Here is a 24,985-nt window from a genome sequence, read left to right as displayed (position 1 = left end):
GAGAAACCATTGCAATCCTCCCTGTGGGGGAAGCAAACCACACACACTGCGTCCCCAAGTAGGGAGCCAAACACCACACCTGGCTGCCAGCCTGGAGCACTGTGCACCCATCAACTGGTGGCCTTGCCTGCTGGGCTGAGATCTCTGCCAAAATAACAGTTTGGAGAGCCTGACCTCATCAATTTCCCCAGGGACTGGCTCTTATTACCTGTGAAACTGCCTCTCTCTCCATTTGGTTGAAGGGGGCAAGTTATAAAGGAAGGGTAGAAAGGAAATTCTTCCTCAAAGCTAGCTCCTCTGACCACTGCGCCCACAGGGAACAGCAAATCTACTGATGGCTGGCTTGGCCTCACCCCTCAACACCTGCAGGAGTCAGTGAACTGGAAGAGGTTTTGTGCATGTCAGAGCAATTCACTCATCCACTGACAACTTTCCAAATTACTACAACCTCTCCATGTCTGGTCATGAGCACCAGCAGGGCACAGATCATGCAACGCTCCTCCAAGGCATCCCATTGCAACTCATGTGTGGCTCTCCTGCAGACAACACTCAGCTCTTCCCCTCCATCCCTGCACCCAAGAGTTTTCTGGGTTAGATTGGTGGTTTTCAGCAGAACACAACAGAGGTCCAGAATCACACCATGTTGAGCAGTTAGTTACTTATTCACCAGTGCTGACCCCAAGCTGTGGGGCATGAAAGCCTTGGAAAGTAACACAATCTGTTTTCATGTTCACGACTTCATTCACTGCTGTCTGCCTCAGTGCACACGGGAAAATAATAATGTGTTTAAATTTAACTATCCCTTGTATACCAAAAGATATTCTTCCTGCCCTGTTAAACAAAGAATTGTACTGTACATTAATCCCAATGGAAAAAGGGAACAACCACAGCTGTGAGTATGACTAACAACTGAGCCAGACTGCTACACACAGCATACAAATAATCTCAGGAAAATCTGTGAAGTTAGCTGTTTTTTCAGGCTACTACTGTGTATCTGAAAGTAAAATCCTATTGAGAAAAACCAGAAATTTATACTTACTGATACAAGAAATAAGATCATTAAATCTTTCCTTAGGAAAGACAGGATTTTCCAGCCCTCGGAAATAGAGCTTCAGTACTCCAGCAACTGAGTTAATGTCATGGTTACTCTGGTCATCTGCCAAAGGATTTTCACCTTAAAAAGTAAATAAAGTGAATGAAACACACACGCAGGAGCATTCTTGCACGGAACATTTTTAGAAGTGAGTGACATTTTGGGCGGGTTTTGTTTTTAGTATGTGGGAGGTGGCAATGCAAGCATTCAAGTAAGATAATAAACACTGATTTAGAAATCCCAGGCTATGATTAAACTAAAAAAAGGCAGCCTAAATAAAGCTTCCTTAAAATTACATAACCTAGTGATCTCTTAGGTCCTGAACTTACAGCTAGGTATTTATGGCCATGTTGTGATTTACAGCTAGTAAAATAAAAAAACCCAAACACTCTTAATTGAATAGAGTTTTGCAGACTTTTCTTTGGAGCCCTACATAAAACAAATGGAGTTAGACCACTCATTGAATTGAATATTGCCTTCATTCTAAAAAGTTAAAATATCAGGAATATGTGCAACCACTTTGTTGAAAATCTAACTGCAACCTCAACCATGACTGCACTGTTTTATTTATGTAATTTTAAATTACATAAATAATCTTTATTTTGAAACACTTTAAAATGTATGGATCTTCAAGGATAATGCTACCTAGGAGGAGGAGTTAAGAATAAGCAGATTTAAAAGCTGCAGAGAGGAGGAATGTGGCTTCACTTAGCAAGCAAAAACAGCTGCTTTATGTATCTTGTCGAAGAAAAGATCAGGTTTAAAAAGATATATATAACTAATATTGGGGAGCAAAATACTGTGCATATTTTTATGCTTTTAGTCACAAGACTTGTTGCTTCAAGGGTTTTGTCATTTGCACATAATCTGCAGAAATTTTAATTTTCTCTAGAAATTAAAACAACCCAGCTTTTAACACTCAAGAAAAAAAAAATGTAAGATTTAAGATTTTAACAATATTGCTTCAACACACTTGGTGGATGGCTGGATCCCCAGCAGAGCAATCCAAGGCTGGGTGTTGCAAGCCACTGATACTGAAAAAGCTAGCTGTACTTCCTGGCATTTTTCAAGATATTCCTCCTCTGGGGGGCTGAAGTTTCCTTTGGGAATGAAAAATGGAATGACCTTTTTTTTAACTCCCTATTTTCCTGGATCATAATGCAACTTTGGCAGAGGGGCCAGAAAGTTAAGCACTTGTATTCCAGAAGATCAAGCAACAGGACTTTCAAATTTCATTAAGTAGTCTCTTGAATCAAATTAAACTCATTACCTTTCTTTTCTGAGGATCTTTAAAATAAAATATAAAAAATCCCCTATTATTTGCAGTTTACCATTAACAAAAAACCTAATGTTTACAGTTGATTGTAGAGCCCTGTGTCTTGTCTAAACAAAATGAGAAAAACCCTCAAGCTCCTAGGACATAATGGGGGGAGAACATGCACGTCATCATTGTACTTCATGTTTAAACATGTGATGGTGGAAAGTTTTAGGTGCAGCACACAGAGAAAATTATTAGAATTTAAAAGATTTCTAAATGTCAGATATTAAAGTGCTCAAATAAATGAAAATCCAATTACCTCTCTCAAATGAATTTTTAATATCATTGACTTCCACCTGGGAACCAGACACTCTAAAAATCCCCTGATGCTGAAGACCTGCAGAAAAGATGGGAGACAGTGCTGAAAGATTACTTTATTTTTTAAGATACTTAAAATGTGTATTTTAAAAACAAAGGTGTGGTGCTAAATGAGTAATGTCAAAGATACACAAAAAAGGACAATAATGAAATAGTTTTTTTCAGAGCTTACCATATAAATTTATAAATCTGATACAGCTTTCCACAATAAGAGGAATGACTTGCCCTGAATCCTGCAAAAACAAGAGCAGTATGAGTGAGCTGCAGATCAGAAAGAGGAAACCTCCCTGCTATGGCCTCAGTGTGAAAATGCACTTGGTCAATCTAGATGGACATACAGTGCTGGCAAAAAAACACCTAAGAAAAAATACCACTTTTAACAGAGGTCTCTTCCCATTTAGGGAGGGAGGAAAAGGAACAGGTAAAGCAAAGGATTATGGTTCTTAAAATAATTTCTTCAGGAAATTCAGTTCTCTACCTCTGTCATCATATCTGGCTAACACTGTATGTGACATCTAAGCTCATGCATGCATTTTAGATTTTTGAAGCAAAATGAGTTAAAGCAGTAAATTTGCCTTTTAAAAAGATTATAACTAAGAATAATAATTAATTATGAAGATTCCTCTATATCTATTTAACTGACCTTTCTTTTCCTGGTGAAGAAAATCCTACATGGACCTAATTACACAGGACCCAATTCCTCAATGTGGGGTTTTCTTTTTGTAAGAAGTTTATCACAAAGAATTTACAAGGCTTTTCTGGATTTGCTGGACTATGAGAAACATTCTTGGAGCAGAGCCACTAAATGACATTGCATGGGGTACCATGATGTCCCTCCTGACTGAAGCACTGCTATGGGCTCTGCTGGTTTGTGTGCCCTGCCATGGGGCAATGATGGGCTGGCATGTTGTTTCTGGCTGCTCTAAATGGCTGGCAAGCCCTGGGTGCTGAACTGCAGCTACCCTGAGCTGAGCACGTGGCTCAGCTGCTTTGTCCCTATGCACAAGGTTACTGGCAAAGGGAGGTCACAGCCTCTATCTCCCCACCTGCAGAGCTCAGGAATCACAGCTCCTCATCTCAGCAATGACACAGCAGTACGTCTGCAGCTACATTTTCAGCTCCACAAATTGTTTTAAAAAGGGATAAATGGCATTTGTGATGGGAGGTGGAGAAGATGACTATACAATAATTATTAGTGAGTTACTTGTCTTTTTCTTTTAAACTGCTTATTTTCCAAAATAATCATTGGAAACTTTCTGTTTTGGCACTTCAAAAAATTGATATTTTAATCCAAGTGACCAGAAGTTATCAAATACAGATTAAAGATATAAATGATATGATTAAAAGTTATTTGGAAAAGTTGGTGCTTATGCTGCAGAAATTACTATTGCATAAATAATCTTCGAATTTCTTGTCTTGGAAGCCGTAATTTTTCTTTCCAAATGAATTTCCAATATGTAAGTGCTCAGAGAATTGACTAATTCATTTGGAAGTTTAGGATAAAATCAGTCTGAATTATAAAATCATTAATTCAAAAGCACCTTGTAACTCAGAATACACACTTCCTCTTACAAATTAGTACTTCGCTTTCATGCTAAACTATACCAATGGGAAGTTTATGAATTCAGCTCAAGTAGAAAAACAACTAAAAAAATTTGAAAAATAACACACAGTAAAGCAATTGCACCTCCTGAGGTAACCTAACCCCCTAATCTTATGTGTACACTCTGCACTGTTTTAGTGGGGCTTACAAAAGACTCTTATCACTGACTATGCTATTTAAATTGTGGCTTGTCTCTTAATTTGAAACCTAGCAAAGATTGGCTAGCCAAAAACTAGTAATGGCTGGATTAGCATTTCCTCTTTGACTTGTGTCATGATTCAGTAAGAGCTAAATAAAAACCCTTTGTATCAGGTCAGTTGTTAAGCCCAGAACACCATAATCTTCACCAACACTGAGCAGCCTGGCTCTCCAGAAAAGCAGAGTATTAGCAAAAATGCACAACATGCACCCACATCTCTTGTTAGTAGATCATGGTTCATGCAAAGAATGTAAAGCCTAGGAAAAGATAGTGTTTGCAGTAAGAAATTACAAAAAAAACCCACCAAAGCCCAAATCCCTTTCATACCTGTTTTTGGAGAAACTGTTTAGAGCCACACAAAACTTTGTACTTAAGTAATACCCTGAAATAATCTAAACTAACAGCTTTGCCTTTTGGATCTAATCAAAGAAAAATAATTTGAAGTAACAATCTGTGTTGGTGAGTGTCAAGAACAGTGACCCTATAGCTACTGTGAATTTAATCTGATGTGTGAATTCAGAGAATGGATATTTGTGACTAGTTATAATTTCTTATGATGTGAAACTCAAACACAAAGCAGTTTGGCCTGACACTGTATTTCAATAGCTGTGACTGTCAAAATGACTCATCCCCACCAGGAATGACACGGTCTTTGGGCAGAGAGGCTGTCCCACATTGGCAAATCTGACATAAGGCTACCAGCTTTTCTGACCTTTCCTTTTCAAAGACTAATTATGTAGGACTCCCCACTTGCAAGTAAGCCCTGTCAGCCACCCTGCCATGCTCCCTTGTGAGGGAAAATGATGGGATACCATTTCTCCTGATTTGCTTTGTCCTTCTCTAGTCATGGGGCTTTCACTGTGAGAATTTCTGCTTCCTTGCTTACCTTCACCCTTAAGCAAGAAACTGCTCATGATACTCATCTATTTCTCTTGTGATGATTTCTCAAGGTCTTTGCATTTCATAGCACCTCCTGTGCAACAGTAACAATGAAAATAATAATAATTTCCCCTTTAGTTGTACTGAGGATGACTGAAAGCTTGATTCAGACAGCTAAATCAATACAGTGCCACTGAGTACAGAATTTGTTCTGCAAAATGTCTGCCACTAGCTATACTGAACAAGAAAAAAAATCCCTGTAATATTCAAACCCAATTCACAGAGCTTGCAGTCAAGAATTTCATTCACTGCATTTATAAATGTATTTTTACAATTTTTTAAAGATTTCTTTTCTGTAGCTGTGTCAGCTAGTGTCCAAAGGCACAAACTGTGATGTGGGTGAGTCCTTGAAAATGAGTAAGGGAATATCCATCATTTAAGACTACAATCCCTCCAGAGTTCTGCTCTGGTTTAGTTTTGCCTGCTATATTTGTACACTCATTTCTTAATGCAAACTTCTCCCTCCAGGTCTCTGAAAGAACTCATTTGAGCCAGGCAGGAATGCAACCCGAGAGCGAGGCAGAGCTGTTCTCTTGTCACCAGAACGATACCTGATGTCTCGTGTGAGAGTTCCTTCGGCCTCGGCTAGAAGCATTATTAGAAATAAAAGTATGAGAAAGAAGAAGATAGTAAATACAGCAAAGATACAAGACCCAGAATGGTGTTGATCACAATTTCACACAATATAATAAATTCCTAAAGTCATAGGAAATCAAAATCTGGATATCAAACCCAGGGAAATGCTGCTTCTCCACAGACTTTGAACACAGGATGTTATGACAATAGCAAGCAGGAAATTGTGGTAAGTTGTGGGATGCACCACTACATCCTACCTACTACATGGAGCAAAGTTTCCTACTAAAAGCAGGCTGACAATACTATTCCTACTTGATTAACACAACTGTAGGGAGGCTAATGTGAGAAATGACTCCCCCTCTCTCCCTTTGACTTCAGGAAGTATTATATTGATCAACTGGGAAAGAAGAGCCCCAGGACAGACTTAAACATAATGATCTGCCTCAGCTTTGGTGAGCTGGTGACCATTATAGTAAGAAGTGTTGAGATCAGCCACGGGGGTGGCTGGTGCCAGTACCTTGATGAAGGACTCCAAATCACCATTAAACAACTTAGCACTATACTGTGATCGGGGTCTGGGCTTCCTGTGTTTCTGGGGCTTAGGGGGAAGATTTGGAGGCCTAAGGGAAGGGAATATGATTACTGAGCAAGGTAGAATTAAGTCACACAATAAAATGAAATGTCTGTAAGCTCATGGCAAAACAACAGAACATTGTAAAGGGAGCAATAAACACCATACTTATCAAATAAAGACTTTCCATCAAATTTAAGTGTACCACATTAAAGAGTGGAGAACTCCCCCATTAAAAATCACTTATGGTTAAATAATGACATTCTTTATGAATCCCTGTTTTGCAGTTTTACCATATAAATTTATTCCAAACACTGCACAATTGGAATGGCTTTTTTTGTCATGGTCATGCATAAAATGTGCAGCACCACTAGAATTCATCCTGCCAACCATGGCAGAACACAGACCACTCGAAGCACCTCTTATCAAGCAGAAAAGTTGCTTCATGCTGGAGAAAATCCAAATGCAAATTAAAGCTGCTCAGCACACTCCTAAGATGCTTCAAAACCAAACTGTCTGCATTTTCAACTAGAGCCAAGAAGGTGAAAGAGCTTTAGCCTTGCACATCCAACCAATCAACAACGTCACACATGAAAAGAAACACCTTGCTAATTGGCTAATGGAATTAAAAGGATATCAACCTGAACAAATAAATAAAACCAGAATAACACATAAAGAAGTAAAGGAAGAACACACAAAACTTTGGTCTGCAAAATTTATCTAGTGTGTTACATGTGGTGACTAATACTGAAAGAGATTACAGGAAATAAATACTGTTCTCTAGATCACAAACAACTTTGTGAATGCCATGCCAACAGTTAAATGCCAACAGCTTCCTTAGTACCCATGCACCAGCAGTTTCTACAGGTTTTTTGGACTTAGCAAAAAATCAAATGTTTCTGGGGGATCAGTGAGAAACAATAAGGCATAGAGCATTCAGCAGTGGGACTTCAGTTTGTTTGAATACTATCAGCTATTTTAAACTCATCTTTAAAGACATCTTCTTCCCTTCTACAATTTAACTTTGACCTTAAAGAACATTTCTGTTTGCATGTCCAACAGTCCAGAAACATAACTGAACCCTGGGGCAACAGGCAGGGCCCAGCCAAAGCCCAGGAGCTGGTGTGAGGAACACATGGGCAGGCCCTGCTCCTCAGAGTATTTTTCTCTAGGTGACCAGCTGTAACAAGATATGAGGTAAGATGGCTTCACTGCTCCCCCACTTTGCTAAGGTAAAATCACTGAATGAATCCATCATCTCCTTTCAGTTATTTACACAGCAGGGAACTTAGGATGATGTGAGCCTGATGAGTCGCCTGCATTGGAGTCAAGAAAGGAGGTTTTTCTCATTAGACATAAACTTGTTGATTTCCATGCATTCCTGGAATAGTAGCACCTGGAGGCAGAGTTAAAGGTACAATTGTCAGAATTAATGGCAGCAATTGGGAAGAATGCTCTGATTTGTAACCACTTTTCAACTGAGGTCATGTAAGCAAAGAAATTTAGTAAGTCCAGCTTCACAGAGCTAATAAAGAACATGGAGTGGTGGGAGAAAATCCAGCATAAAGTCTGTAGAGATGTCCTGGAAGCATCAGGACCAGGGAACATGGTTCTTGAAGGCATTGGACAAAGATGTATTGCATGGGAAGGGAAGGGAAGAGTGGGACCAAGCAAGCTGGGCTGGATGTTCCTGCTGTAGCAGGGCACACTGCCTGTAGCAGTGATACATACAAGTGGCAGCTGCAAATTCAAGCAGTTGCCATTGCCCCCTCCTAGCCTCTGGGGCCTGCAGAGCTTATTCAGGTTTATATCTGGAGGCAACTTCAAAGCGGTGGCATTACACAACTGAAAAAGTACATGCAGCACAAAGCTGGGAGATCTAACACTGAATCTCTTCTCTTCTGTGGATATATAGACCCATTTCAGTATGGAATACATGGATGCAGGGGGAGGCAGGTATTTGTGTTCAGAGCTGGGTTATCAAAGACACAGCCCATTGCCCAAATTGATTTTCCTACCAGCCTCTTTTAAACTGTGTATCCTGACCAATTGAATCACAAACCATGAGAGGCAAGGTATCTCTGACAACTGAAAAATATTTCTTTTTGAGCCTTTAAGTCCTCCCTGCAACTTCCAAATTTGAGGTGTGATTCACAAATATTTTTGAGGATCTCCCAGCTTGTCCTACCCTTGGCACTGGCCAAAGCAGCTCACAAAAATGAGGAAGATGAATGGTCTAATCCTTTACTCATCAGCATGCTGAAACAGAAATGCTGAATGTTAAAACACACAGAGTCTGTACATAATTTATGTAACAACAGCAACAAGCCTTATGAAGTTGTTCTAAAATTTGTAAATTCTAAGATTTTACCTATTTTTTAACTCTAAACCAAGTCAGATAAAAATATCTTACCTTGTTGTCATGTATTCAGCTCTGTGACCTAGAAAGTTCAATAAACAGGAAACAAATGATTTGTAGGTTTTAGGTTGAAATTTTTGTATCTAAATGATACTTAGCAAATTATTTTTAGCTCTAACTTTCATACTACCAGCAAAAGATATACAACTATACAACAAATAGGGCACTGTAGTAACCTACTATCTCCACAGTTCCATTTAAAATACAAACACAACTCATGCTATGGAACAACTTTTAAGAAGCCTACCCAAAGATTTAGAGTCACTTGATACTGTAAATAATTTCAAAAATTCCAAACAATGTCTATTGTTGGTGCTCATATGTTTCAGTGGCTAAATCAGTATGGAAATAGAGCTGTGCCAAGATTAGATTACATCTCCCCCTGTGCCTTGTGCCTAAACCCATTCAGTGCTGAAAATGCAGGGCTCTAGAGTAGTTAATGAAAGACTGCCTACTCTCTTTTCTCTGTGTATTACAGGAAAAAAGCACAACAGTATCACTGAGAAACACCACAGAGAACTACAGGGAACTGTAAAGAAGCAAATATCATATTCCAGAAAGGCTCCTTGGCAGATCAACAGACCAGTAAATCAGGCATGACTGACTCATCATAATGAAAAGCAAAATAATGAAACAGGACAAAGATCATGGTATGGTAAGTTCCAATGAGCCCAGCATTGCCACAGGGAGATTGTGCCCTATTAATTTAGTAAAAATCTTTGAAAATATCAGTAAAATACTGGATAATTAAGAATCAGTTCAATTAATTTATTTAAGCTTTCAAAGGGCACTGATAACTTTCTTCACAGGAGGTGACGAAGGAAACTAAACAGCCATGGATAGAGTGGCAAAATATTCTCACTGATCAAAAACCAGCAAAGAAAAGGGAAACCCAGCGGACTTCGAATGGTCTTTTTTCATCATGGCAAAAAATGTAGCAGCCATCTACTCAGACCTTCCCATTAGGACTATTTATTCAATCCAGAAGGCATTTATTAATATCTTGAGAGATCACAGCAGCTAAGGAAGCAGAGCATTGTGCAGATAACTGAAATACTTTTGTATCAAATCATGACAAAACTGTGAAGGCCTTTAAAGGAGTTAAGTGACACACACTGCAAACAAAATTCACTATTAACAGGTTCAAGTAAGGTATTAGTGAAGAATTAAACACCTATGCCAGTGAACAGATCTTTGGATATGATCTCTGAAAATCACTCTGAGCTTCACTTGGGCTGGGTCCAAGTACACGTCCCAGTTTGAAAGTGACACCAAAACAGCTTTTCAGACTCCAGGAAGAATGAATAACACTGATATGAAAACATACTGTTGCGTGCCAGTGTCAGATGCACGCAAAGTACTACACAGTACTGAAGATCCTAGTCTGAAAATACATTTTGCAATACTAGAAGAGTGTGCAGCACAAAGAAAAAGCTCTGGGAACAATCTCTGACAGTAAAACACGTGAATCTAGCTGGCATCTATTTTAGCTAGGTGAAAAAGAGAGATCAAAGAAAAATATGAAAAATAACCTATGACAGAAAAAGAGTAAGCCAGGGACTCCGTACTCAGGTTACTACGGGAAATTCACTGAGACTAAGAATTCCAGTAATAAATGTTAGTAAAACAGAAGATGTTACAAATGCTGTGCCTGGGGGGTTTTAAGCACATCTTTGTTTAGGGCAAAAGGTGTCTGGGCCTTAGGGGAATTTCTTCCACAACTCCTTGTTTTCTTTCCTGCATTTCCCTTTGCTTTGTTGATTTCTTCTTTCAATAGATGAGCCTTTGGATCAGAACTAATCTGACGATCAGTGTGCTTCCTATGTTTAGTATCAACTTCATTTGAGTGTTTTTTATTTACTTTCCAAGTTTGTAGAAGCAGATTCAGCACAGAGCACTTCATCTATCTTCCCTGTGCAGATCATGAATATATATCTGCTGTGTTCATAAACAGCAAGACTGTAGTAGGCAGGTGATGAACCAGAATAGAAGCCAAATGCTGTTAACACTGTGGGCAGCAGATGGAACCTGGATCTATTCAGCCTAAATCCTTACACTGTATAGTTTTGAATGAAAGCAAGAAAGGGTGCCAAAGGAAAACTTGCAGTTGAGACAATCCTCTCCTTCTCCCCACTTTATTTAACACAGCACACTGTGTTATTTGTCTGCAGTCTTGCTGATATTAAAGTTTCCAGAAAAGGCAGTTTGAGGGGAGCAGGGGAGCAGTTCATGTCCTACAAATTCATTTCTATATTAGCTACAGCAACAACATTCATAATACCACTGTAATTCGATCCTTTCAATCCTCCCCATTCAAGAAACTTCCAGAATCCAGGTCCTCCATCCAAGACATGGCCATTTTAATGCAGGTCATGCCTCAACTGAAGGGGGTACTAGAATTTCTTAACCTGTAAAAATGATGGCTCCAAATATCAGCTTTGAATGTAAATGTGTATGTTTGAGGTACTATTTGTATGTGCCATGCTATGGTGTTGGGACAATTATGTGCAAAACCACTGTGGGCAACACCGATTAACTACATGGGGGTTACAGATGGTGTGTAGAAGGGAACTCTTCAAACAGAATAGTCCAAGCATGCCTCAGCATGGCAGAAAGGCCCAGAGCCTAATGGCAATTTATCACTTGGGTCACCCTGCTGAGAAGTTTTTCTTTAGGTTTCCTTTCAAACAATTCTTTCCTTTCTTTTTTCCAACACCGTTTATGCAGCAGATTCTGTTGCCTTTTATCTCCCTCCCTTTCACTGTATTTTTCCAAAGATATTTTCAATGAGCTTCGAGAAGAAAAATGTCCTCTTTTTTGACCAAAGTCAGCTGCACAATGTTTTGTGTGAATAAACTGTTCACACACACATTCAAAATAAAAATCTATTAAATGAAAACCTCCACGAGAAAGAAGGTTACATAGGTAGCTGTCTAAAAACAGCTACCATCTTCTACAGTTCAGCTTTGAAAGAAAATGCTGCTTATATCCTACCCCCAAGCTCAGTCACTCCCGGGACAGAGACACTGTTTGGGTTATAGCCACTGAACTGCTAATAGCTGTTCAGGCACCTCCACATGGTTTGAGGATCTGGGCTTTTGTATTAAAAGCAAAAAGAGATGTGATTAACTACAGATACTTGGCAGTAAAAAGAAAATAAGGTGATACATCTTTTAGAGTAATTATTTTAGCAAACAGGTTTCCTTTCTTGAGTCTAAACTTTAAATCACAGTCTTCAACTTCCAGAAGAAGATTTTTATTCTTTGTGATGTAATCTCACTTCCTCTCAAGTCTCTTCCACTCTATGTGTCTAGTCCTCAAGATTTGTACTGCAATTCCCCTTTTCCCTTCAGTGCATGAGGAAGTGTCTGTTGGGAGGGCTGGTAAAAGGCTGGAGCTGCGTAGTGTGATTCATTAAAAACCTCAAGTCAACAGAAATGGTTAGGGTGTAGAAATACTACATTTGTCACAGCTCTTAAATAAACCTGCACTGACTGTGTCACTCTCCTTGCAGGCAGGAGATTTTTCATTCAATAGTTCTGTTGCCAAATACAGTAATTTGTCTAAACATCTGTGCAGTGGAAATAAGTATGTGTTGAGGAAATAAAACTGTGTATACTCTTACCACTGGCACCAAAACTGTGATTGGTAAAAATCAAATCTATGTTTACTGGACAATTAAGCTTTAAGTTTCGTATTTTTTTCCTGAGTATCTTTGGCATTTCAGTAGGTTCACTGTATAGTTTGGAATCACTTTTCAGTTTATTGCGTGATATTTACCTTCTCCAAGTGTCCTCTGCAGCAAGTCATGTTTTGCTTGAAGTTTTGTGATGAGATTGCTACCTTCCAGATATTCTCTGAATTTCTGTAGAAATGCAGATTAATCTATTACTATGCATGACACATAAATCCCAGGAACTTCTGGGTAATGATTGCTTCAGGTGTTTGGTCTGCATCACATGAATGAGGAAGCAACCAACATACCATGAAATAGAACTGCTCTGTTTCCTGCTGGTTAGCTCTTCTTTTTGCAATGCTAGGCTTACTCAGGTATGTCTCAGAGACTGTTGACTTCACAGACTCTGTTGAGCGACTGTGCTGGAAACACTCAGACACATCATAATCTTCAATGGTGACCATATCTTGTATTGTCTGCAGGGTAGCCTCTGTTGTTTTCTTAACCTGGTATTAAAAAGCACAGTTTGCCAAATGCCAGATAAATATATAAAGGAACAGCTTAACAGGGAAGCTCATTACTCACAGTATTTCTCTGGCACACTCCCCCAAACAAACTGGTGTGTAAATGTGAAAAGTTAGGTGTGCTATAACAGATATCTATGTAACAGATATCCTGTCTCATTCTCTGCTTTATCATGGTCTAACCCACAAACACAGATGTACCCTTGTGTTGACCCCTGTACTGTGCAGTGCTGTGATGAGGGTCACAATGATGTTCAGACTGCAGAAGTGGAATACATTGTTGACAGAGAGGTCTTGAGAAAGAAAAATTTCTTGTTTGTTCTCAGCCCGGACTCCCAGCCCTCCTATGATCTATGGAGCACCACTGCTCATAGTGGAAACCCGGGCATGGATGCTGTGGACAAGGGATGCAGTTTCCACAGTGCAATAAAGTAACTGGTAAGGTTCACAAGGATGTGATTACTTCCCAGTTTTGCTTCAAATGGAGTCTCTTTGGAAGGTCAACCAAATCATGAACATGTCTACACACAACTCCAATGTAGTCAAATATCCCTCCCACGCCTGTCAAACATGATTTTTCCTGCTATGCTTTTGTACTTCATTTCACTGAAAGAAATTCTCTTTCTATCTTTGTTACCTTGAGAGACTTTCTGAATGCAGGTGGTTGTTTTTTATTTTATGACTGCTGTACATGTTTCATGGACATTAATACTTTGTTCTAGATATTCAACATACAAACTAGAATGAGAAAAACTGACATCTTGAAAACTTATCAGTAAAGTACATAAGAAGTACAGTAAAGTACAGTAAAGTACATTATTTCTATGTTTCTTTTTAGGAACAGATTCTCATGTAAACTGGACTTTAACATTGCCTCAACTGTGACAAAAGCGCATTTTAGTTCCACTGCCAGAGCAGGGGAAAGACAACAGCATCGTTTTTTCCATATTTTACAAAAAACTGCATTTTATTTTGCTAGGTGAGCTGTTCCCATCACAGGCATTCATTAGTCATGCTTATAAATAGCTGTAGCTGAGAGCATAAGAGATCTTGACTCAGCTACCACAAAAGACGTTTCAAATTCCTTTGTACTACAGAAGAAGCAAGTTGAGAACTGGACAGAGGGTGGTCACAGAAGACAATAACTGTTCTCAGTGGCTTTCTGTCACAAGAATTAAAAAATATGTGCTCCAACAAGTTTACACTGAAGCCTCTGCAAAACATGGAACTCAGGAATGTGAATGTATGGACTGGTAAAAGACAAAGTTTCCAAACCTCTGTAAAGCAGGTGAGGATTCACCTTAGCCTGTGTGCCAGTATTTGATGTTTAAAATTAAAACCACTTATACAGATTGCAGCCACTTCACAGTCATTTAGAAGCTTTTGGCAAGGTAGAAAACACTGCACCTTCCTGAAAATTATGTTCAATGCTTAGCCCTTGTGGACATAGGTCTTACCTCCTCATTTTCAATTTTGAGTGTAGCCAATCGTGACTGCAGTTGCTGATACCTAAGCATAAGCTCTGCTTGCACAGGTTGCTGGGCAGAGACCTGGCAAACCTAACAAAGAATCAAAAAGAGCTGTAAGATGCAAGCAATTAAAAAAAACAGTCAATATTCTTGCTGTTCTTCTTAAAACTAGGTGAATTCCTACCAAAGCTATTAAAACTTAATAAAGCAGACAATAAAATGGGCCCATCTAAATTTAAAGCACTTATGTGCTGTAAGGTGTGAAAGTATGTCCGACAGCTTATGAAAAAAGAGCACAACACTTTTGTATGTGTGCTTTTTGTAGCTTTTGTATCACATAGAAATGGAAACCCTGAAGTTACCTTCAGAAAAAAAGATGTACATGGGTGATTTCAAATTCTGCTTTGCTACTGGCCTTTGGTGTAGCAGAACAGGGCACAGCTGGGGTACCTCGTATGCTGGAAATCTCCAGATGATAAAATGGGAGAAGAAGAAGGGGGAAAGGCTGCATTGCAGCAGGAATAATTTGGAGCAGCTCTGTAGCTGCTCTCAAATAGCACCCACAAACTCTGTTATGAGTGATGCAGGTAGTAAAGACAAAGTCACTGCTTACACTGGTGCTGGGCTGAGCACAGGTTGGCCAGCAAATTCATAGCAATGTCATTATAAATGATACAGAATACAGGAACACTTAACAGTTTTTACGTGAGAACTGTGAAGCAGCAGACAGTGCTGTAAAGTTTTGCAAAATGTAATTGCTGATCCACTGACTTTCAGTAGCTTTTACCAAACTCTTTGTAAAAGGGCTTGATAAATGACAAACTCACTATCCTGGTATACAGAAACAGTCACTTGGGGATACTTGTCAGTGTACAGACCTCATCACCCATGTGAGACTGGAACTCAAATTTCATTGGTGGACAAAAAGCAGTGGGGTACATTTCCATGAATCTTTGCTTGTCACTGCGTGGCTCCAAGCAGTCAACTGCATTTTCAATGATGTCTAATCCCTCATGCCTGGAAGTTTCAAGATTATACTCTGCAGAAAGGTATGTTCTTAGGGCTCTGTTCAGACTAGCATGGTATCCAAGATCACAACACTAAAAAAACAACAAAGGGAAAAGAAAACAAATTTAAAAGGAGAAATGCCATTTCAATATCACAATCCTTAAACTGTCACTAAAATTTTCTGTCCTGAAATTTTTCAATCTTTGAAGTATTTAACAAAATATCTTCTAAATCAAAATACGCTACTGGGATCAAGACAGCAAGTATTTAGTAACCTCAATCTGTTGCAAAGATTAATAGACAGTTTTAGAAAAGAGATCAAGTGTACACGTGACAGTTTGCTTATCAGACAGGGAAGCGCAGGCACTGTTTATCAATAAAATCTGAGGCCCCACACAAGTGGGCTTCTTAGCATCAACAGCATCTGTAAGCCCCGAATTCCCTATTTAAACACACCCTAACATAACTATCATCTAAGTTAATGACAGCAGCAAAGTGCACTTGAAGCAATTCCTGCTTACCCTGCCTGCGCCCAAACCAAAACCTCCACAAATACTTTGAGCATAAGCAAACCATCTAAAATGCTTTTTCAAACAACAGGAAAAGTTTAACTTCTTTTTCCCTGATCATGAAAATGTATTTAATGTAAACACCTTATTTCCCATGCTCATATAAAGCCAGAAATGTACATCATGTTACAAAATGCAGAAAGTCATAATTTATGTATTTTTTTCCTATGAAATGGAATGTAATTGAAACCTAATCGCTAAAACATAAAGTTGTGTTTGTTCTTGAATTTTAAACATTCTCAATTTGCATTATTCATGTTTCATAAATATTTTAGAGAACAGCTGAATATATTTTAAAAATGTCACAGCAGTAGCATATCAGCTAACTGTTTCCCTACATTGTACAGTAAATACCCTCAGTTTCTACTCAGTGAGCCTCCAGGTAAGGGGAGATGTCACCTCAATAGTGGCACATCAGTTTGCAAACAGTTGCATACAAAGCAGTGCTCTTTATCCAAACAGGTGAGATGTGCCCCAACCAGAGGCCAGTGCCTGGCCAGAGCAGTCAGAGCACTCTGCTTTAGGGCACCCCTCAGTCCCCAGCCATTTTTCCTTGGTGCCCACCCACAGCCTGGAGTCACCCATCCCTGCAAGACTCCCAGGGTAACTATGGAGCTGGGTCAAGAAGCAATTTGGATTCAGTTCACTGTACCCTACATGCATATATGCACTCTTTGTAATAGCACTCACAGCTATTACAAACCCCACAGGACTCATGGGATCACATTTCGTCCCTTTCCTCTTACTTATTTGAAAAAGGAGAGAAATAGACAGAGAGGGAGACAGAAGGAAAGAGCTTTCAACCTATTTACCAAACCAAAACCTGCGTATAGAAGGGAATGAAACACTTCTCTAATGAACAGAAGGGAATGAAACACTTCACACCTTGACTTAGGTAGGGTAATGACTAGTGATGAAGCTGCTCTCTGAAATCTAACAGAGAGCTGTTTATTCACAACAAAGCTTCCAGAAAGACTGCTTTCACTCCTAGCAAGTACTCAGGCAGTGACTGCAGATGGGACAGTGGCTTTCCAAAAAACCAGATGCTGAACCATTCAAACAAAATAGAAAAGATGTCATGTTCAATCACACACACATATGTTAACCTCTCTCTTTTGCATTCATAAAATGGAAATTTTTGTTACACTTACTAAAACAGCCACTCAACCTTTATACTGAAGTGCATCCATATTTCAAAGAACACCAGCCTCAAAAATATTGTTTCTAAAAGGAAAAGTCTCTTGGTGTTTTTCTCTTGTTCTATGTCAAATCAGATCTCATATTTAATTCACTATCTTGGATGAAAAAGACAGACTAAAAGTGCTGATAAGAAAGTGAATTGGGACAGCTGTTTTATTTCATGTGCATTAGTTTCAGAGAGACCTCATAGAAGATTAAACTGAAAAGGAATTAGAAACAGAGGGCAGTGCCAGGTTTAGCATTGCCAACTACCCATGTGTTAGAAAACTACAGCCTGAATTTTGGCTCTGGTGGATTAATCCAAGTATTACTAGAAAGCTTATTGATTTACAATTAGAGCTGTGTGGGTTTCTGATGCAGCTTTTTTGCAAGCTGGAACATAAAATTGCAGTCTTTATGCTGCGACAGAACTTCACTGTTTAACCCTTAATCTACTCAGTCACTATCACCATGATCATCTTTGGCAAGTGATGACAGCTGAACAAGCCAACAAATCAGACAAGAAGAGGATTCTTCAAGTGAAGCAGAGTATCTTGCCAGGCTAAGGCATTTTCTTGCAATGCCAATGCCAGCAGAGAAAACAAAAATTAAATGCAGATCCTGTACTAATGCTTTATCACAAGTGTCTCTTTGAATGGAATTAAAAACATTTGAATTTGAAATTTTGCTTAAATTACTTATGTAAAAATAGAATTTGTATGAGGGAAGTTATTTTTTAAAAGCAGAATTAAACACTCAGACATCACAACTCTTACTTCTGCCATACCATAGCCCACTTTCCCTAAAACCTGGACACACAGCGTAACAACAGGTCTGTCATGGCACCTTGGTTATCCAGAAAGAAATGCTGGAAAGATGGTTTAGAAAAGAGAGTTGTCTATACACACACACACACACACACACACACACACGTATTTACATGATTTTCAGGAAAAATCTGTAGATTTGTAGAAAGACTTCTACAGTTCAAGTGAGCAACCGCACTGTTAGCCACAACAACCACGAGTGTTAGAGGCTCACTAGTCAGCACAGAGGGTCCAGCCAGGGTGCTCATCCATCTCTGGGTCTGCTACCTGTCTATGGGCTAGAGGGTGAGATGTCACTTGCTGCACTAAGACATGAAGATGAGAAATACCAGAATCAAGTCAGATGAGGGATGCATTTGGGATATGTGTGAAAAATTAATTTTGTAATTTGCATTTTATTCTTATTTGAAATTAAATCGGAAGCAGTCTCAAGAGCATTTACTGCCTTTATTGTACCCCAGAGTATATTTAGGCTTGAACAAAACAAACTGAAGTGCTTAGCACAGAGCTTCAACCAAACCAAGCTACTCTTATTTCATTTAATTTTGTTTCAGGAATAGTAATAAAATTCTAATGTCAATGGAGAGAGGAATTGATAAAAAAAGTCTTAATCTCTGAATAAGTCACTTTCTAAGTATTTTGTTACACAGACATCCACATTCAAATCAAAGGGATCTAAGGGTACATACCATATTTATGAGGAATTATATAATAAAGATTGTGAGCTGCACACATTTTACCCTAGTTTTAAACCCTGTTTTATGAATGATTAATAAAGAACCTTTACAGAATAAATTAAGTTCACAATAGCTAAATGTTCCTTAATTTCTTAATGGTCCAAAGCATGCATACTGCAATTAGAGATTCAGAAACCACATTTTAAGAAAGACCCACACATTGGTATTTTATTTATTTCAGCAGCAGAACTACAGTAAAGTTGTTTTGATTACTATTTCCTAGTATTTATCTTCAGATCATAAAAATGCATGGTAAGTCTGAAAAAAGGTCCTTACCTTCCACTTAGACAAATTTAATTAAAGCAAATGAGTAAAAGTACATGCCATATGGACAGATGCTGGCACTAACAGCCAGATTAGCAGCACTGTATAGTTTGTTGTTCCTCTTAAACTCAGAATCTTTAAAAAATTTCTACATACTAGGTAAAGCTTATTAAATTCAGCTAATCTTTACTTACTAATCTTTACTTTACTTTTTTATAGGTACAAATAAAGAAAATAACTAATTCTGTCCTGCACTTGAACTAGATCCCACTCTAGACAGCACAGAAGAAATATTTAACAGAAAATTCAAATTCCTCTACAATATGCAGGGGACAGAAATACACAAATTTGATATTTGTGCATATCAAATCCTGTTTACCTCTCTGCTTCTTTGCAAATGTTGGTCTCATCTCTCAGCTCCCTAACTGCATTAAATCATCCAGATAAGACTCCAGCAATATTTTTATATTACTTTTATCACAAGAGCTTAAAATGAGCAACACATCATAATTTTTAGTCAGAAGCGCTGAGCTCTGTTAATGAAATGACAGAATTGAACAGTTCAGACTGAGTTCAGATGGGGAACAGTAATTTAGGATTTTCCATATAAGCCTCATATATGGAAAATGCAGTGGAATCCAAATCAAAAATAGGTGGCTTTTTTGGTTTTTTTTTGTAAAAATGAGTAGTCCCACTCTGCTCCCCAGCCTTGTTAAAAAAAAAAAATTATGGAACAGTTTATTACATGTACTTAGCCTGCTTTCATTAGACATATTTTTCACTAGCATAGGAAGACATTTCATTTCATTTATGGGCAACACCAACAGCTTGGGGAGATCTAAATTCTTCCATGTCCACTGGAATTGAGACACAGAGCAAAGGTAATCCCTTTCTGTACAGGCAACGAGAGAGCTCAGGGAAGCACAGAAGTCAGGCTAGTAAAGCAGGACAAAATAGAGAGGGCAAAGAATGAAATTGCCACCACTGCTCTGAAAACTCCAAATTGTACCATGACATTAACAGATTTACAGAATGAGGTAGTCTGGACTGTTGCAACATATGGCCACTGGGAAGCATGTCTCACATTCCAATGATATAACTCCAAAACCTTGCCAAGATTCTTGCATTCACAAAAAGAGCTTCCTTTGTCAAGTGGCAAACACTCTGTCTAAATACCAGTGCTTTCACAGCATATTCCGATTAAATACAAATGTCTGAAAGACGCTTCATTTAAACAAGCTCACAATTGGATTAAATTAGCTCTGAAGCAAATTCTGGTTGCACATGTTTACAGCCTACTCTTACAAAACAGTGATGGAAAGGGCAGCTAGACCTTCCATTTAAATTCCTTAGGGAAGAGTAATTTCTCAAGCCGTTTTGCCAAAAGAATGTTATTGTGTACACTGGTCCATGGCTTTCAAAAAGACAGGCAGAGGAGATACAACTTTTCTGTGCTACTAAATATTGTAGAATGTTTATTTTTATTAAGACTAGCAGTTAGGAAGCTCTAGTCTTCATGGTTCTGTAAATACCCTTACTTACACACTAACTCCAGTAAGTGCTGGCTCTGTGTGTGTGTATGGACAGAAAGCTTCACTTCTCCTCCCCTCACAATTCTTTGTAAAGCTCCAGACTGGTGGGTCCTCCCCTCAGTTTTCACTGCTACAGAAACCTCAGTGGACATCACTGAATTGGGAAGAATCACATGCATCTTCCAACCTGATAAAGTTTTAGAAACACACACTGGAGACATTCTCTGAGAAATGTGAACTTGGAAAGGGAAAGCAGGAGAGGTGACAAAATGAGCATCTATCTGGTTTCTGAAGGGGTATGGGTGATGGAAACAAAAAGAAAATGACCTTTCCTTCCTTCCATAATCCAAGAAGAATTTATGAAGTTCACATGTATGAGACATGCCCTAATTACTGACCAAAAATCTGTCATCCTTTAAGCAGTAGCAGGAAAATCATCCACTAGGTAGGCTCAATTTCTCACTTAGGGGATACCCCAGCAGGTACACAGCTTGTCCTTTGTTTTCTGCCCTAATCTTCCACCTATAGGTCCTGGTAAATGCTTTCACTGCCTGGGCAACCTAGATGGGTGGATCAGGTTGTGCAAGTGGATGGATACAGACTAGACAAGGACAGGACACAGAATAAACCAGAAGAAATCAGGAGCAAACATGCAGTAGCAACTAGGAAAGGAATAAAAGAGATGTTGAAATAGAGACAGAAAAAAATTCTGAAAACAAAAAAAAGATTAATTGACATCTTTTACAGGAAAGCAAGAAAGAAGCAAGAAAGCAAGAAGCAAACCATTTGAAAGGGAAAAGTTTTAACAAAATCCAGCAAGATTTTATAAATTATAGAAACACTAGAAATTATAAAGAAAATATCAGTTTTTAGATGACATATAATAAAACACGTATATGGAGCTATTTTAGTCCATTAATCTTAAGAAGGCATTTTTCCCCTTCTCTGTGAAGCTTTGCTTCTCCAGTCAGTAGAAATGAGACTTCTTGTCAAATTCTGTATTAATTTATTCTATATTAGAAACCAGAGCTGTGTATGAATATTGTTTACTATTGGAAGTACCATATGTTACTGTTCCAGTAGGCAAACATATTCAAATACCTAGAATTTCAAATGGGCCACTTTTTCAGAGGTGAACCCACTGAGCCATTTAACCCTACAATGCCAGTGAATGAATGTTCTGGAGCTTGTGTTTGCTGTCTCTGTATCTTCTCTATCACACATGAAGTCAGCTTACAAAGAGAGTGGGATGTGATGAGCGTGCAGGATGCTCCCTCTGCATCATGTAAGAATGTCAGTAATACAGAGCACTAAATGCTGGCACAAGTCAACATTAGTGTATAACCTCATTCTTCTAGGATGTTCTCATAAAAACAACTTACTGAAAATAAGTAACAGGTATGCTGACAGTGCAGAGTACAGGACTGATTGTGCCTATTCTTCAAACTGCATGAAGTAAGAGTAAGAAGCCATTGTATGTATGATTCAATGACTAAATGAATGAAACTAAAGAGTTTTGAAAACATGGAAGAAATTGTTTCTTTTGAATTAAATATCATTAGATGACCAGTTAAGAAGTTTATCTTGTAAAAAATACTTTGATTCCAGAGATCGCACATTATTGCAATGTCGTATTTTCTATTGACACATGGGGTGCAAACACAACATTCAAACTTTAAAGGAATGGATTCAGCATCTTACTGGCACTTTATTTTGTGGAAATAAGAGAAAAACTTCTGATTGTATCATACAATATTATAAATAGCAAATGTACTGTAGGCAACCCATATGACTAATACATTCTCTTTAAAACTGAAGAGAATAATAAACATAAACACCAACATGCCAATACTTACATCGATCAGATCCGAAAGGTCGTGAATGTAATACTTGAACACAGAAGCATTGGTTGCTTCAAGGGTGAGCAGGTATTCATTACGGGCCTTAATAGACTTCAGCTTGTTCTCAGAATATTTTGCTTGACGCTAGGAAAGACATTTCATATTAATGTATTTTAATTACTTCATTTTTGGTGTGCAGCAGAAATTGTAACAATTCAAGCACAAATTCTTAGTAACAAGAAAGAATCTTAATTTCCAGCCTGTTATACATACAACAGACAGAATCCAAAGTGAAAACTTAATATTTTGTTCCAAATGTGACAAACTTTACAGTAAGAATTATATATGTAATGAAGTATCCTCCTCTCTGAACTAAAATTATGTCGAGTTATCTATAACCCACTGCTAGTTTATTATGTGTACCTTGCTTAATTTTATTTCCCAGCTGGATTTCTCTGTCTAATATCATGCCAAAGAATGCCAGAAATGCACTGAATTTATTTCAAATGAGACAAAATAAAAGGACTATTTACTTTTTCCTTCATTTTTTCAATCTTCTTCACAGAGCTCCGTCTCTGGTGCCTTTCTTCTAGTCGAATGTGAAAAACAGGGTCTCCTGACCTCCCAATCTGTTTTTCTTCTTGCTTCTCTGCCTCCTTCAGTTTGCTTTCAGCACTGATGCTCTCTGCATGATACATGTGGTATGTTTTCATGACCTGCAAAAGGCAAGAGTTAAAGAAGAATTAAGAGAAAATGACAATATAAAGGTATATACAGAAAAGTAATAGGGTCTTTGAGAAAATGTTGACTTATAAACATGGATCTTGTGTAAGTTTCTTTGCCAGTGGAAATTGAGGACTTTTGGTGGCATTTTTCTTTTCTGATTTATTTAACAGTATTCCAAATAGGGATTTTTTTTTCTTTCATTTTCTCTTATAGGAAAGAGCAAAAGCCATTCTTAATAAATTTCAGTATTCTTATCTTCAAGTGAAAATCTAAAATAATGAACAACAAAACTAAATCTGTGTCAGCACTGAAACTATCTGATATATAGCCATCTTCTGGGCTAAGTAACAGCTTGGCTGAGGACACTGAATGTTTGAAAGCAGAAGGATCCCTTCAACACTAGAAAAGGGGAAGGAAGGAGAGGGAATGGGAAGCTTTGGCCTGGGAGCAAATCCCCAGATAGCTGGATGGCTGTCCATGGCCTGGAAAGAAGTGTCTGCCCACTGGACAGCCTGCAGACTGGGCCCAATCTAAAACCAGATGAGAACTGAAGAAGGAGCTGCCTGATATCTAACTTGTGAAAATGCCAGACCCAAAGGCATCTTTCCTCTACACACCTGCTGGGTCTGCAGATGAGAGAGCTTGGGTTGCCAGTATGCAAATACATGCTTGCATGAAGAGGAAAAGGGACAGGGTTACCCCAGTCCTCCCTTTCTTCTCCAAGCAAGACAAACCTCTCAGCCTGACTCCTGCACAGTGAACAGCAGTCAATCACAAGCCCCACCTCTGCTGGGTAGGGCTGACTCTGCCCACTTCCACCAAAGGAAGTGTCTTTCTGCCTTCCCCAGTCTTTTGTTGTTTGTTTCTTTGTGTTGTCTTAAGTTTAGAGCACTGAATAAAGCAGGAAGGCATCCCCAGGCAGCCAGAGGCCTCCTCTCTTCTTCTAAAAGGTGCCAGAGCTCTCACCAGCAGATATTATCTTTGGGTGGAGGCCACGCAAACCATTCAACTGAAGGACACACAGGCAGGGAGGAATCAAACCAGCTGCTTGTGTTACCCATGGAGGAAACAGTTTGGGGAAGCTGCCTTTAAATATTCCCTTGGGAGAGTGTGCTTTTTGTAACTGAGTATTTAGGCCAGCCTAAGGAGTATCCGTGGAGTGGCAAAACCCTACAGCTAGATATGGCAATTCACTACAGCACATCTTAGCATGGATCGACACAAACCAACTGCATGCCATGCCAGTGGGTGGCTGAACTGATGCTTATTTCAAGTCCTGTGCAACAGAAAGACACACACTTCCAGAGAAATGCAATTTTGCATAACAATGTATGTTATACACCATAACTGTGTATGCCACTACTTAAGACTCATGCCACTGATACTAAAAATGAAACAGACAACTCTTCACCAGCTTCCTGTAGTAAGGTAAAACAGCTGGTGACAAACACTAAAACTGGCCCTGTTTTCATTTTAAGAAACATATGCTTACACCTCTGTGCTGGAAAAAACCAAATTGCCTGGAGCAGGACTCTGTGTTATTGCTGCTGCTCCTCTACACCACTCTGGGCTCCAACGCCCGAGCAGGGTGCAGAGC

The 24,985-nt window shown here is 38.8% G+C and overlaps 1 protein-coding gene across 2 annotated transcripts in view; it reads right to left on the bottom strand.

Moving 5' to 3' along the window:
• SRGAP1 (SLIT-ROBO Rho GTPase activating protein 1) overlaps positions 1-24,985 on the bottom strand; it is a 138,855-nt gene that overhangs the window by 27,844 nt on the left and 86,026 nt on the right. For both annotated transcript variants that reach the window (XM_054275897.1, XM_054275905.1), the window contains 11 exons: positions 23,196-23,378; positions 22,678-22,806; positions 15,584-15,805; positions 14,694-14,795; positions 13,021-13,218; positions 12,817-12,901; positions 9,031-9,058; positions 6,022-6,055; positions 2,902-2,962; positions 2,671-2,748; positions 1,040-1,174 (listed from right to left, as the gene is read on the bottom strand). In XM_054275897.1, coding sequence (XP_054131872.1) covers positions 1,040-1,174; positions 2,671-2,748; positions 2,902-2,962; positions 6,022-6,055; positions 9,031-9,058; positions 12,817-12,901; positions 13,021-13,218; positions 14,694-14,795; positions 15,584-15,805; positions 22,678-22,806; positions 23,196-23,378 — 1,255 coding nt within the window. The remainder of the gene's footprint in view (positions 1-1,039; positions 1,175-2,670; positions 2,749-2,901; positions 2,963-6,021; positions 6,056-9,030; positions 9,059-12,816; positions 12,902-13,020; positions 13,219-14,693; positions 14,796-15,583; positions 15,806-22,677; positions 22,807-23,195; positions 23,379-24,985) is intronic.

The sequence above is a fragment of the Melozone crissalis genome, unplaced genomic scaffold, assembly GCF_028551555.1.
Source record: "Melozone crissalis strain CALT ecotype California unplaced genomic scaffold, PUWL_Pcris_2 ptg000004l_1, whole genome shotgun sequence".
Lineage (NCBI taxonomy): Eukaryota > Metazoa > Chordata > Aves > Passeriformes > Passerellidae > Melozone > Melozone crissalis.
This window is presented reverse-complemented; position numbering and strand designations above follow the sequence as displayed.